This window comes from Oryctolagus cuniculus, chromosome 4, assembly GCF_051225735.1.
Source record: "Oryctolagus cuniculus isolate XC-2025 breed Fujian yellow rabbit chromosome 4, ASM5122573v1, whole genome shotgun sequence".
NCBI classification, from domain to species: Eukaryota; Metazoa; Chordata; class Mammalia; order Lagomorpha; family Leporidae; genus Oryctolagus; species Oryctolagus cuniculus.
In genome coordinates, this window is record NC_142870.1 from 83197333 (window position 1) to 83211144 (window position 13812).

Consider the following 13812-nt stretch of genomic DNA (forward strand, 5'->3'; position numbering starts at 1 on the left):
AACAGCCAGAGCTACGCTGATCTGAAGTCAGGAGCCAGGAGCTTCTTCCAGGTCTCCCACGTGGGTGCAGAGCCCAAGGACTTGGGCCATCTTCCCCTGCCTTCCCAAGCCATTAACAGAGAGCTGGATCAGAAGAGGAGCAGCAGGGACTCAAACCAGCGCCCACAGCTCTGGCCCCTGGGCACTGTTTTTTAATCACAAAAAAAGTGAGATTCATCTTACTGCTTTTTAGCATAATAATGGATAAATAATATATATAATAGTAATGATGATCAAGAATAATATCTATCTATATGGATGACCATCACAAATCCAGTGTTAGCTAAGGAAAGCCAGTTGATTGGAACAGGCATTTGGTGTAGTATTTAAGATGCCCATGTCCCATATCAGAATTCTTGGGTTCAAGTCCCTGCTCTAGCTCCCAGTTCCAGCTCTCTGCTAATGTAGACGTTGGGAGATACTAGATGATAACACAAGCAATGTTGAGTGCCGTTTGCCCACGCGGGAGATCTGAATTGAGTTCTGGGCTCTGGCTTCAGCCTAGCCCAGCCCTGTCCCTTTATAGGCAGTTGGCAAGTGAAGCAGCAGATGGGAGAGTGCTTGCTCTCTGTCTCTCAAATAACTGTAAAATTTTTAATTAAAAAAATAAGTTGCAGGAAAAATGTGTAAAATCAAACTGTATAATGTTTAAAAATCAGGCTGAGTGCTAGTATATTCTATAAAGATATACCCCTGTGTCCTTTAGTTCAGTTTAGAGAAATGTGTGGAAATGACGCCATCAAATACAGGTGACCACTGGGAGCAGGGAGGATGCCTTTCAGGAACGATGGGCAGGAACCTTCACAGTCATTTGTAGTTGTTTCCTGAGCAAGGAAGTGTATTCATGAGTTAGGTTACATTTTTCCCTAATATTTTTATAGTTCTGAACTATTTCAAACATAAGTTTTAGTCACAAGGCTTGCCTCTTTTTCATCTTCTTTTCCTTTGATTTTGTTTTGACTTTTATTTCTTTTACAGGTGATGTCTTAAATGTTTTTTAATCCTTTTTTGACTTCTTGAAGTGTAAAGTCTTTGGATATTACAGTGATTTAGAAACCTTAAATCTTGTTATCTTTTCTCCCTCTAGGGCTTCTGGTACAGTTTTCACTGCTACTGATGTGGCATTGGGACAGGAGGTAGCTACTTTTTCATGCTTCTGAATGTTATTAGCTTTCCATGTAGCAGAAAACTAGATTAAAGCTGAGAATAATCAAGAGAAGTCTGTTTCCAGTTGAAGAGACCTGCTTTGTGTATCTATAGCATTTCTCACAGGGGAAAAAGGAATTATAACTTAGTATCATAAATAAACAAATATTAAAAGATTATTTTCCTAGCTTGGAATGAAAAGAGGGTTAATTCCTGCTGCTGTACTGATTTGGATTGGTTAATCAACGTCAAGATAAAACTAAAAATATTTAGGTTCTGTATATTGCAAAGAGTTGTGCATATGCAGTGTGGAATTACTAACTGTGAATGAGTTACAATCTCATTGTATAATATAATATGTATTTAATAAGTTAAACTGTTAACTGTTGTTTGTAATTTTCTATGAGGATTAGAAAATCTGTTGAGTTTTCTTCAATTCTGTTTCCATTATAGGTTGCTATCAAACAGATTAATTTACAGAAACAGCCAAAGAAGGAATTGATCATTAATGAAATTCTGGTGATGAAAGAGTTAAAAAATCCCAACATAGTTAACTTCTTGGACAGGTAATTGGAATTAAAAATGTGGAAATTTTAATTTTCATGGTTTGAAGGGGCTAATTGCTTCAGTTAAATGTCAGTGCTGGAGTGTAGCAGATAAATCTGCCGTCTGCAGTGGCAGCATCCATATGGAAACCGATTCAAGTCCTGGCTGCTCCACTTCAGATCTGGCTCTCTGTTAATGTGCCTGGGAAAGCAGTGGAAGAAGACCCAAGTCATTAGACCCTTATACCTGCATGGGCCACTTGGAAGAAGCTCCTGGTTCCTGGCTTTAGATAGCCCCAGCTCCAGTTCTCGTGGTCATTTGGGGAGTGAACCAGTGGATGGAAGACTTCTCTTTCTTTGCCTCTGCCTCTCTGTAACTCTGCCTTTCAAATAAATAAATAAATCTTTAAAAAAAAAAAATGTCAGTACTGGGCCTGACGTTGTAGCAGAGTGGTCTAAGTCACTGCCTGCAACACTGGCATCACTTATGAACTCCATGCGAGTTCCAGCTGCTCCACTTCCAATCCAGCTTCCTGCTAATGTGCCTGGGAAGTCACTAGAAAATAACCCAAGTAGTTGGGCCCCTGCCACCCACATGGGAGACCCAGATAGAGTTCCAGGCTCCTAGCTTCCACTTGTTCTGGCCCCAGCTATTGTGACCATTTAGGGACTGAACTGGTAGATGGTGGATAGAAAATCCCCCCCCCCCAACTCTGCCTTTCAAATAAATGAAGAAATCTTAAAAGAAAAGAAATGCATCAGGAGACAGCATTGTAGCACAGTGGGTTAAGCCCCACCATGCCAGCATCCAATATGGTGCTAGTTCTGGTCCCTGATGCTCCACCTCTAACAGCTCCCTGCTAGTGGCCTGAGAAAAGGAGCAGACAATGGCCCAAGTGCTTGGGCCCCTGCACCCATATGGGAGACCTGGAAAAAGCTCTTGGCTCCTGGCTTCTGCCTGGCCAAGCTCTAGCTGTTAGAGCCACTTGGGGAATGAGCTAGCAAATGGAAGGAAGATCTCTCCCTCTCTTCTTTTCTCTCTCCCTCTCGCTCTCCCCCTCCTTCCCTCCCACCACCTCTCTCCCATTCTCCCTCCAACCCCATGTATGTGTGTCTATAGCTCTGCCTTTGAAATAAATATTTTCTAAAAATGTCAGAGCTAAGAAATAAACTTGAAGGAGGAGAGGTAAAAGCACATTATGATTCAAAGTTTATTTTTCTACAGGGATATCTTATGGCAAATGAGAGAAGGTATTTAAACAAAGGACCATATATTCTATGAATTTTTATCTTAAAGGTTGGGTTTCATGAGTAAATTATATATTATCTACCAAAACCTCATTTAGGTGTGGGTGTTTGGCTCAGCTGTTAAGTTGCCACTTGGAATGCCTGTTATCTCCTATCAGAGCACTGGTTTGTATCCTGCCTACTCTGCTTCTGATCCATCTTCCAGCCAATGCGCCCCTGGGAGGCAGAGGTGATTACTCAAGTACTCAGATCCCTGCCACCCATGTGGGAGACCTCACTTGAGTTCCAGGCTCCTGGAAAAATGTTGTGAGCATTTGGGGGATGAACTAGTGGATGGAAAACTCTGGCTGACTGTTCTCTTTGTGTCTGTTTGTCTGTCTGTCTCTCTCCTTTCAAGTAATAATGAAAATAATGTTTTTAAAACCTCTCATTTAGTGTAGGAATTAATGTTGAATAATAGAACAAAAACCGGAATAGAAAATTATGTATATTACTACAACCACTTTTTAAATACTTAACAACATATGAATGAAAGACTTAGCAGAAGATGAAAATGTAATAGTGGTTTTATCGGAGTTACAGGATTATAGGCAACTTTCTTCCATATTTAAATTTGTTTAGAATGAGAAAAATAAAATTTTCAGGTACAATTTTTAAAAGTAATATTTCGGCTGGTGCCGCAGCTCAATAGGCTAATCCTCCACCTGCAGCGCCGGCACACCGGGTTCTAGTCCCGGTCAGAGCACCGGATTCTGTCCCGGTTGCTCCTCTTCCAGTCCAGCTCTCTACTGTGGCCCGGGAGTGCAGCGGAGGATGGCCCAGGTCCTTGGGCCCTGCACCTGCATGGGAGACCAGGAGAAGCACCTGGCTCCTGGCTTTGGATCAGTACAGTGCGCCGGCCACAGCGCACTGACCGCAGCGGCCATTGAAGGGTGACCTTTCTGTCTCTCTCTCTCACTGTCCACTCTGCCTGTCAAAAAAAAAAAAAGTAATATTTCAAGTCACTCTGGCATGGTGTTTACATCATTGGTTTCTGGCTTCTGATTCTGGTTCTGTTACTTAGTAGTTATGACTTTGAATAAGTTATTGAACCTCTTCAAGCCCCTGTCTCTTCATCTGCAAAACAGGATTCATAATTCTCACCTTATGGGGTTATTTTACTTGGAATAATCCATGTATGTACATACTCAGAATGATTCAGGAGCATCAAAATGATCCTTAGTTATTTTTCTGAGCTGTGTGTAGTATCTTTTCAGGTTTTCTTTCTAGTTCTCAAGATACTGATTCTCTAGCTCTCATCAAGATGTTTTACATTTGAATTCGTTAACAGAGAGAACCATGTGTGTAGACAACGAAAATGTGAGTGTATTTTGTGTGTTCTGTTTTTAGTTACCTAGTGGGAGATGAATTATTCGTGGTAATGGAGTACCTTGCTGGTGGCTCACTTACTGATGTTGTAACAGAAACCTGCATGGATGAAGCGCAGATTGCAGCTGTGTGCAGAGAGGTGGGTTTGCTCCCATGGTGATAAGCTATGGTGATCTGTAGTCAGCCAGAGATTAAAAGAATCAAAGGAATGTTTTTCTGTAACTTTTATTATGTGGAATAATTTCTCAGCGTACATACTCTGCAAGTTAGCCCATTCCATTTCATCATGCATGAGAGTTTCAGCCCTTCCCATCCTGTGCAGGATAATCAGGAAATGAAACTTTGACCTTGACCCAGTACGAGTAAAGAAATTGGTTGTTTCTTTGTGTTCATTAATGAATTTCTAGACATACCACAAAGGTACTTCAGTAAGTTTGTAGAAAATGCATCTTATCATGTAATTCCATTTTTGAAGTACCCTTGTGCTTATTTTAATCTGCTGAACTCAACATAAGTTGCCGAAGTCAAAGCCAAATCAACCTTTCTTTCTATCGAATCTTTTTCTCAGGAAAGACTTAAGTCAATGGTTTACTTATTGCCAATGAAACTGTAGTGCTGCTTTTTTCTAAAATCATAGGAGACTTTGTCACAAAGGGCAAGCTTGTAAAGGTCGTGGTAGACCCACATTAAATTCCAGGCTCCTGGCTTCCACCTGCCCCAGCCCTGGTTGTTGGGGACATTTTGAAAGTGAATCAGTGAATAGAAGATCTGTTTGTCTCTGTTTTTGGCATGCACTCTCTCTCTCTCTCTCTCTGCCTTTCAAATAAAATGAAAAAATTTTTGATACATTTTAAAAATATATTCATTTAAAATTTTAATTCTGAACTAATGGTGCTCCATATAATGGTTAACACCCTTCTGAAGGAATAAAATAAGAACTTATTAATAGTTCTGAATATGATGTCCCTTAACAAAGACTGTTTGATCATAGTTAAAAGTTGATGAAACATAATAATGTTGTCTATTTATACTTAGTTTTTGTAATACCTTTTTCATAATTGATGTAAAATTAATTTTAGGAGTTCCTCCGATAACCTTTCACTTGGCTTTTCTTCCATATGCCAATGTTTAAAAATTGCAAGAAGTTTGATTCTATTTATTTGTACTGGTATTATTCTGGGACTTCATGCTTTTTAAGAATCTCATTAAGTGCCTGCTAAATGTAATGTGTTAATACCCCATTGTTTCATTGAATGACTAGTAGTGTATTTCAAATGAGGTTTTTTTAAGTTATAAATCATGGGTAGACTTTATCTGTTGTTCTTTTTGATGAGAATGAAAAGTAAAAATTAACTTTTCCTGAGTTTGCAATGGGTGCTCTCAGTTCATATTCAGAAGCATTGGGGCAGAGTTATTAAACTCATTCTTGTGATTAAGGAAGGGAAGAATCTGTCTTCACCTTTTGACCTGTTACTTTCTGAAACGTGGCATAAGAGGAAAGCTAGTTTTTCACCATTGGTGTCCTGATGGACTGTTTGCCATAGAATAAACGAGGCAGACGTCGTAGGCCACACTAATGAACAGCTAGACTGACCCAGACCACCAGCATCTTACCCATTTCTCAGTGGCTCAGATTCAAGTGGGAATGATCACGGGTTTGTTTTTATTTGAGGGGCAAAGACAGATTCACGCAGCATGCTCCCATGTGCTGATTCCTTCCCTAAACACCTGCAATGACCAGAATGGACTGGAGCCAGAGTCAGGAACTGGGGACTCAGGTCTCTATGTGGATGTCAGGGACCCAGTCACTTGGGCCTTCACTGCTGCCTTCCAGGGTCTGCATTGGAAGAAGCTAGAATCAGGAGCCAGGACTGGGAATTGAACCCAGACAACTACAGTGTGGGACATGGCATTTAAACTCTTAGGCCAAATGTGTTCCGCTCCACAAGGTTTATTCCTTATTGTTGAGTTGATTTTTTTTAAATGCTTATATTTTTTAAAAAAATGTATTTTTATCTATTTGAAAGTATGATAGAGGGATCTTCTGTCCACTGGTTCAGTCCCCAGAATAACCTGCAACAACCAGGGTTGGACTGAGCCAAAGCCAGGAGTCCTGGACTCCATCTAGTTCTCATGTGGTGGCAGGAGCCCAAGCACTTGAGCCATCATCAGCTGCCTCCCAGGCTGCATTAGCAAGAAGCTGAGTGGGAAGCAGAGTGGCTGGTACTTGAACTAGAACTCCAGTATGGGATGTGTGTGTCACTAGTGGCTGCCTAACCCCCTGTGTCACAACACCTGCTCCTGTTAATGATTTCTTTAGAGTGTGTGCCTGCTACCAAGTGCTGTTCACCTTTAGGGATTGAAGACTGAAAAGGCCTAGAAGTTGTATTGACTCACCTGCCCTTTGTTTTATATATTAGACCTTTGAAGACTGAGTGATAATCAGTGGTAGAGAATGGACTGGGTGTCGCTGGGTGAGATCAGACAGGAGGAGAGCTAGTTAATTAAGGCGTATTTTCCTAGCTTTGCACGTGAGAGGATGTTCTTATTTATAAATCTAAGCCCTGGAAGATATTCTGCTAGATTGTAGAAGCAATGCTTAGGCCCTAACTACTGCATACAGAGCTCCCTTGACTTTTCAGGAATGTTTCATTGATAGGTGTTTTTCTTCTGTTCAGTGTTTACAGGCTTTGGAGTTTTTACATGCTAATCAAGTGATCCACAGAGACATCAAAAGTGACAATGTGCTTTTGGGGATGGAAGGATCAGTTAAACTTAGTGAGTAATAAATGAAGAAATACCATTTGTTTTTATTATACTCCTGTCTTCTGTTTAATGTGAAATCACTTCTGTTAATATTTTTATGATTTAATAAATAGAGGGGGGAGGAGATTTAATGGTAAAGAATTGGATTCCTAGCTGGACAGCCTAGGTTTAAATAGCAGGTCTGCTACTACTTTGTGAATAATTTTGGACAAGTTACTTCATCTTTTTGTGTCTATTTTCTCATTAATTCAATAAGGAAAATAATAGTTTATATCTCAGGGAATTCTCTGGAGCATTAAAAATGTAAGCTTCAAAGGAACTGCCTAAGACTGGTAATGTTAACCATCTTAAAAAGATTAAGTGGAATTTGTTTCTGCCTGTTTTTTTTTTTTTTTTTTTTTTTTTTTTTATGCTCTTCAGCCTTCTCTGACTTCTTTAGAGCATGGCTTAATAGAGAAGTGCTGGGCTGTATGACCTTGCCCTCAGATACGGCATGCTGAAAAAACAGTCCTCTCTCAGTGTCAGACATAGGAGAGCCACGACATAGTGTCCCTCTGTGTCAGACATAGTAGAGCCACGAAACAATCCTGAGCTTCTCTTTCCTCTGCTGGCTGTGATTTCTCAGTTCTGATTATGCCCTCTGGAGGATTCCAGAGAAGCTCTTACTGAGATTGCTCCAACTTTGTAAAATTAAAGATATTAAGATTTATTTATTTGTTTATTTTGAAAGTCAAATGTACAGAGAGAGGGAGTGACAGAGAAAGGATCTTCCATCTGCTGGTTCACTCCCCTGATGGCTGTAACAGTCGGGGTTGGGCCAGGCCAGAGCCAGGAGCCAGGAGCTTCTCCCACTTGAGTAGCAGGGGCCTAACACTTGGGCTGTCTTCACTGCTTTTTCCCAGGCCATTAGCAGGGAGCTGGATTGGATGTGGAGCAGCAGGACATTAACCAGTGCCTATATGGGGTCTAGCATCACAGTTGACAGTTTACCTGCTGTGCCACAATATAGGCCTTGGCATATATATTTTTAAAAAATATTTATTTATTTGAAAGGCAGCAGTGACAGAGAAATAGAGATATTCTATCTATTGGTTTGCTCCTGAAATGCTCACAGTAGTCAGACCTGGGCCAAGCTAAATCCAGGAGCTAAGAATTCCTTCTAAATCTGCCGTATGGGTGGAAGAAAACCAGTTACTTGAACAACCACCTGCTGCCTGCCAAAGTGTGTGTTAACAAGAAGCTGGATTGGAAGTGGAGGTGAGACTTGATCTCAGACACTGCAATATGGGATTGGGTGTTCCAAGCAGTGGCTTAACCCATTGAACCACAGTGCCTGCATGCATACATCATTCTAAATAACTTACCCAAGGTCTTTCATATAGTAAGTGGTAGACTAGACTAGGATAAAATGTTATCCAAAAAAATTAATTCAGGGGCTGGTATTGTGTCATAGCAGCTATAGTTGCCACCTGTGGTGCCAGCATCCCATAAAGATGCCAGTTCATGTACAAGCTGCTCCACTTGTGATCCAGCTCCCTGTTAATGGCCTGGGAAAAGCAGCAGAAGACGGCCCAAGTGTTTGGGCACCTGCCACACACATGGGAGACCAGGATGAAGCTCCTGGCTCCTGGCTTCAGCCTAGCCCAGCTTTGGCTGTTGGCAGCCATCTTCCAGCAAATGGACGATCTCCCTGTCTGTAACGCTGACTTTAAAATAAATAAATCTTTAAAACATATATGTGTGTGTGTGTGTGTGTGTGTGTGTGTGTATGCCTACGTTTTCCCATTTTACAAATGGTAATAAATGTAATAACAACTATACCCATCTGATAGGGTTTTCATGAGGATTAGATATTTTAAGGCACTTGGGAGTAGTGCCTGACTTGTTAAGTATTCACTTTAGTGATAAATATTATTTGACTTACTAATTGCCCTTTTAGGATTCTCTCATGTAGTTACTGAGCTTATGTATCACAATAACTGCAAAGATGTTCTCTGTAACATTGTAAACAAAAAACTATCTTAGGTGTTGAGCTATAAAGGAATAAATAATGACATTTTCATATTCTATAATATTTTATGGTTTCAAATGAGGCAGATTAACATGAATAGAAAGATCTCTAAAAAGTAGTTTTGAATTTATTTTTCATTTTTTTTACTTGAAAGACTGACAGAGATCTTCATCCACTGGTTTACTCTTCAAATGTCCATCACAGCCAGGAGCCTGGAACTCAGTTAAGGTCTCAGTTAAGGTGGAAAGGGCCCAGGTACTTGAACCATTACCTGCTGCCTGCCAGGGTGTGCATTAGCAGAAAGCTGGAATGGGAAGCAGAGCCAGGGCTTGGATCTAGGGATGTGAGTATCCCAGGTAGAACTTAACCATTGCACCAAGTGCCTGACCCATTGAAAGTTTTTAAAAGTTTATAGAAGATCCTGGTTAGGTAAAGTAAGCCAGATAGTTTATAGATACTGTTCATACATATATAAATGTAAAATGGAAGGTCTGAGGCTTATAAACTCAGTTATTAATAGTGGTTACATATGAAAAAGAATGCGTTGAATGGTGGAAAGGAGGAAAAGCTCTAAATTCTAAGCATACCCATAACAAGTAGTGAGACTGAAATAGTAATTAAAAGTCTCCCATCAAAAACAGTCTGGAACCTGATGGCTTTATAACTGAATTCTACAAAATACGTAAAAAAGAACTAACTTCAATACTCTGCAAATATGGAAAATAATGGAACTTTGCCAAACTCTATGATGCCAGCATTATTCTGATACCAAAGCCAAAAAAAGACAGAATACAAAAAGAAAACTACAGACCCGGCCGGCGCCGCGGCTCACTAGGCTAATCCTCCACCTAGCGGCGCCAGCACACCGGGTTCTAGTCCCGGTCAGGGCGCCGGATTCTGTCCCGGTTGCCCCTCTTCCAGGCCAGCTCTCTGCTGTGGCCAGGGAGTGCAGTGGAGGATGGCCCAGGTGCTTGGGCCCTGCACCCCATGGGAGACCAGGAAAAGCACCTGGCTCCTGGCTCCTGCCATCGGATCAGCGCGGTACGCCGGCCGCGGCGGCCATTGGAGAGTGAACCAATGGCAAAGGAAGACCTTTCTCTCTGTCTCTCTCTCTCTCTCTCTCACTGTCCACTCTGCCTGTCAAAAAAAAAAAAAAAAAGAAGAAGAAGAAAGAAAGAAAGAAAGAAAACTACAGACCCATATCCTTGATAGACATGGGGCCAAAAATTCTCAACAAAATATTGGCAAACAGACCAACATTACATTAACAAAGATCATAAGTCACAATCAAGTGGATTTATCCCCAGGATGCAGAGGCGATTTAACATTTGCAAATCAAGGAATGTCATAAATCACATCAACAGAATGAAGAGCAAAAACCAGAATCTGGCCCAGGATTGTGGTGTAGCAGATTGGGCCACCATTTGCAATGTTGGCACCCCATTTTGCAGCACCAGTTTGAGTCCTGGCTGCTCTGCCTCTGACCCAGCTCCCTGCTGGCACATCTGGGAAAGCAGGAAAAGATGGTCCAAGTACTTGGGTCCCTGCCCGCCGACATGGGAGACCAGATGAAGTTCTAGTTTTTTGTTTTTTTTGTTTTTTTTTTTTTTTTTTCTGGTTAACAGAACTTTATTAAATCACAGGAACTTTAGTGCAAAACAAACAACTCAGGTTCATCTGCTAGCGACGGCCCCCCTCGCTGGGTGCTGGCAACCCCAGGAAGAACAGCAGCTTCAGTAGTCACACGGGCGGCAGCCGGGTGGGCACCCCGGGGTGCAGGCTCCCAGGGAATGAGCGGCGTACATTCAAGCAGACTCCCCCTCCCCACCCAACCCCGGGGGACCCCAAACAAGGCATCACCAGGATCAAGGGTACCCAGGCGGGGCCCGGACACAGGAATTAACACAGCCGCGCTCGGGAGCTGCTCTTCCCTGGGAGGCCCCCTGGTTAGGGCAACAGGGCTCAGAGCAAGGCCCTGACCATTACAGGCATTTGGGGAGTGAACCAGTGGGTGACAGATTCACTCTCCCTTCCTTTCAAATAAAATAAATAAACCTTTAAAAAAAAATAAGTGTATGATGATCTCAAGAGATGTAGAGAAAGACTAGCTAAGACTCAATATCCCTTCCTGATGAAAACCATAAACAGATTAGGTATAGAAATCACACCTCAAAATTATAAAGGCCATATATATGATAAACCAATAGCCAATATACTGGATGGGGGAAAATCTGAAAGCATTTCTCTTCAGATCTAGAACAAGACAAAGATGTCCACTTCTCTGCTCTTATTCAGTAAAGTATTAGAAGTATTAGCAAGAGCAGTTAGAGAGGAAAAAGAAATAAAGGGTGTTAGAATATTCATGTTGGCAAATGACATGATTTTGTACATGGCCAAACCTAGACTCTACCCCACAAAGCTGTTAGAACTGATAAACCGATTCACTGAAGTCACAGGATGCAAAATCAACATATGAGAGACAGTATCTTTTTTTTTTTTTTTTTGACAGGCAGAGTTAGACAGTGAGAGAGAGAGACAGAGGGAAAGGTTTTCCTTTTTCCATTGGTTCACCCACCAAATGGCCGCCACGGCCAGTGTGCTGTGGCCGGCGCTGCACCGATCCGAAGCCAGGAGCCAGGTGCCTCCTCCTGGTCTCCCATGCGGGTGCAGGGCTCAGGGACTTGGGCCATCCTCCACTGCCTTCCCGGGCCACAGCAGAGAGCTGGACTGGAAGAGGAGCAGCCAGGACAGAATCCAGCGCCCCAACCGGGACTAGAACCCGGTGTGCCGGCGCTGCAGGTGGAGGATTAGCCTAGTGAGCTGCGGCACCGGCCAGACAGTATCTTTTTTTTTTTTTTTTTTTTTTGACAGGCAGAGTGGACAGTGAGAGAGAGAGAGAGACAGAGAGAAAGGTCTTCCTTTGCCATTGGTTCACCCTCCAATGGCCGCCGCGGCCGGCGCGCTGCGGCCGGCGCGCTGCGGCCGGCGCACCGCGCTGATCCGATGGCAGGAGCCAGGAGCCAGCTGACAGTATCATTTTTAATACATTAGTATTGATCTTGATGAAACAAAAATCAAGAAAGAAATCCCATTCATAATAGCTACAAAAAATTTTAAGTATTTAGGATTAAATTTAACCAAAGAAATATCTCTACAATGAAAATTAATAAAACACTGATAAAAGAAGTTATGGTGGAAAAAAATAAATAAAAAGAAGTCATGGTGGGCACTAAAAAATCAAAGTTGTTCCCAGTTCATGGATTGGAAGAGTTAACATCATTAAATGTCCATACTATCTAAAGCAATTTACAGATTCAGCCTAATCTTTATCGAAGTACCCATGATAATTTACAGAATTAGAAAAACACAACTGTAAATTAATATAGAGGGCTCACTAGGCTAATCCTCCACCTAGCGGCGCCGGCACACCGGGTTCTAGTCCCGGTCGGGGCGCCGGATTCTGTCCCTGTTGCCCCTCTTCCAGGCCAGCTCTCTGCTGTGGCCAGGGAGTGCAGTAGAGGATGGCCCAGGTGCTTGGGCCCTGCACCCCATGGGAGACCAGGAAAAGCACCTGGCTCCTGGCTCCTGCCATCGGATCAGCGCGGTGCGCCGGCCGCGGCAGCCATTGGAGGGTGAACCAACGGCAAAGGAAGACCTTTCTCTCTGTCTCTCTCTCTCAGTTTCCACTCTGCCTGTCAAAAAAAAAAATTAATATAGAAACACAAAAGACCCAGAATAGCCAAAGCATTCCTGAGCCAAAAGAAGAAAAAAAAATCAAGATGGAGGCTGGCGCCATGGCTCAATAGGCTAATCCTCTGCCTAGCGGCGCCGGCACACAGGGTTCTAGTCCCAGTCAGGGCGCCGGATTCTGTCCCAGTTGCCCCTCTTCCAGGCCAGCTCTCTGCTATGGCCCAGGATTGCAGTGGAGGATGGCCCAAGTGCTTGGGTCCTGCACCCCATGGGAGACCAGGATAAGCACCTGGCTCCTGCCTTTGGATCAGCGTGGTGCGCCAGCTGCAGCACGCTGTCCGCGGCGGCCATTGGAGGATGAACCAACAGCAAAGGAAGACTTTCTCTCTGTCTCTCTCTCTCTCACTGTCTAACTCTGCCTGTCAAAAAAAAAAAATCATAAATGTAAGCCCTGAAATTATAAAATTGATACATGAAAATATTGGGAAGCACTTCAAGACATTGGTATGAGCTGTGAGCACAGCCAGCCAGAAGGAAGGTGAACAGTGGGATTATATCAAACTCAGAATCTTCTGCACAGCAAAGGAAATAATCAGTACAATGAAAAGACATGACAGAATGAGGGAAATTTTTTTTTTTTTTTTGACAGGCAGAGTTAGACAGTGAGAGAGAGACAGAGAGAAAGGTCTTCCTTTCCGTTGGTTCACCCCCCAAATGGCTGCTATGGTGGGCGCACTGCGCCGATCCAAAGCCAGGAACCAGGTGCTTCCTCCTGGTCTCCCATGTGGGTGCAGGGCCCAAGCACTTGGGCCATCCTCCACTGCACTCCCGGGCCACAGCAGAGAGCTGGACTGGAAGCGGAGAAACTGGGACAGAATCTGGCACCCTGACTGGGACTAGAACCCGGGGTGCCGGTGCCACAGGCGGAGGATTAGCCAAGTGAGCCACGGCACCGGCCAAGGGAAAATATTTGTAAACTGTTTATCTAACACATGATTA

At 42.9% G+C, this 13812-nt stretch overlaps 1 protein-coding gene across 2 annotated transcripts in view; it reads left to right on the plus strand.

Annotated features, from left to right (window-relative positions):
• PAK2 (p21 (RAC1) activated kinase 2) overlaps window positions 1–13812 on the plus strand; it is a 115948-nt gene that overhangs the window by 89276 nt on the left and 12860 nt on the right. For both annotated transcript variants that reach the window (XM_017346650.4, NM_001082756.1), the window contains 4 exon segments: window positions 1127–1175; window positions 1639–1751; window positions 4368–4485; window positions 7025–7124. In XM_017346650.4, the coding sequence (XP_017202139.1) occupies window positions 1127–1175; window positions 1639–1751; window positions 4368–4485; window positions 7025–7124 (380 nt within the window).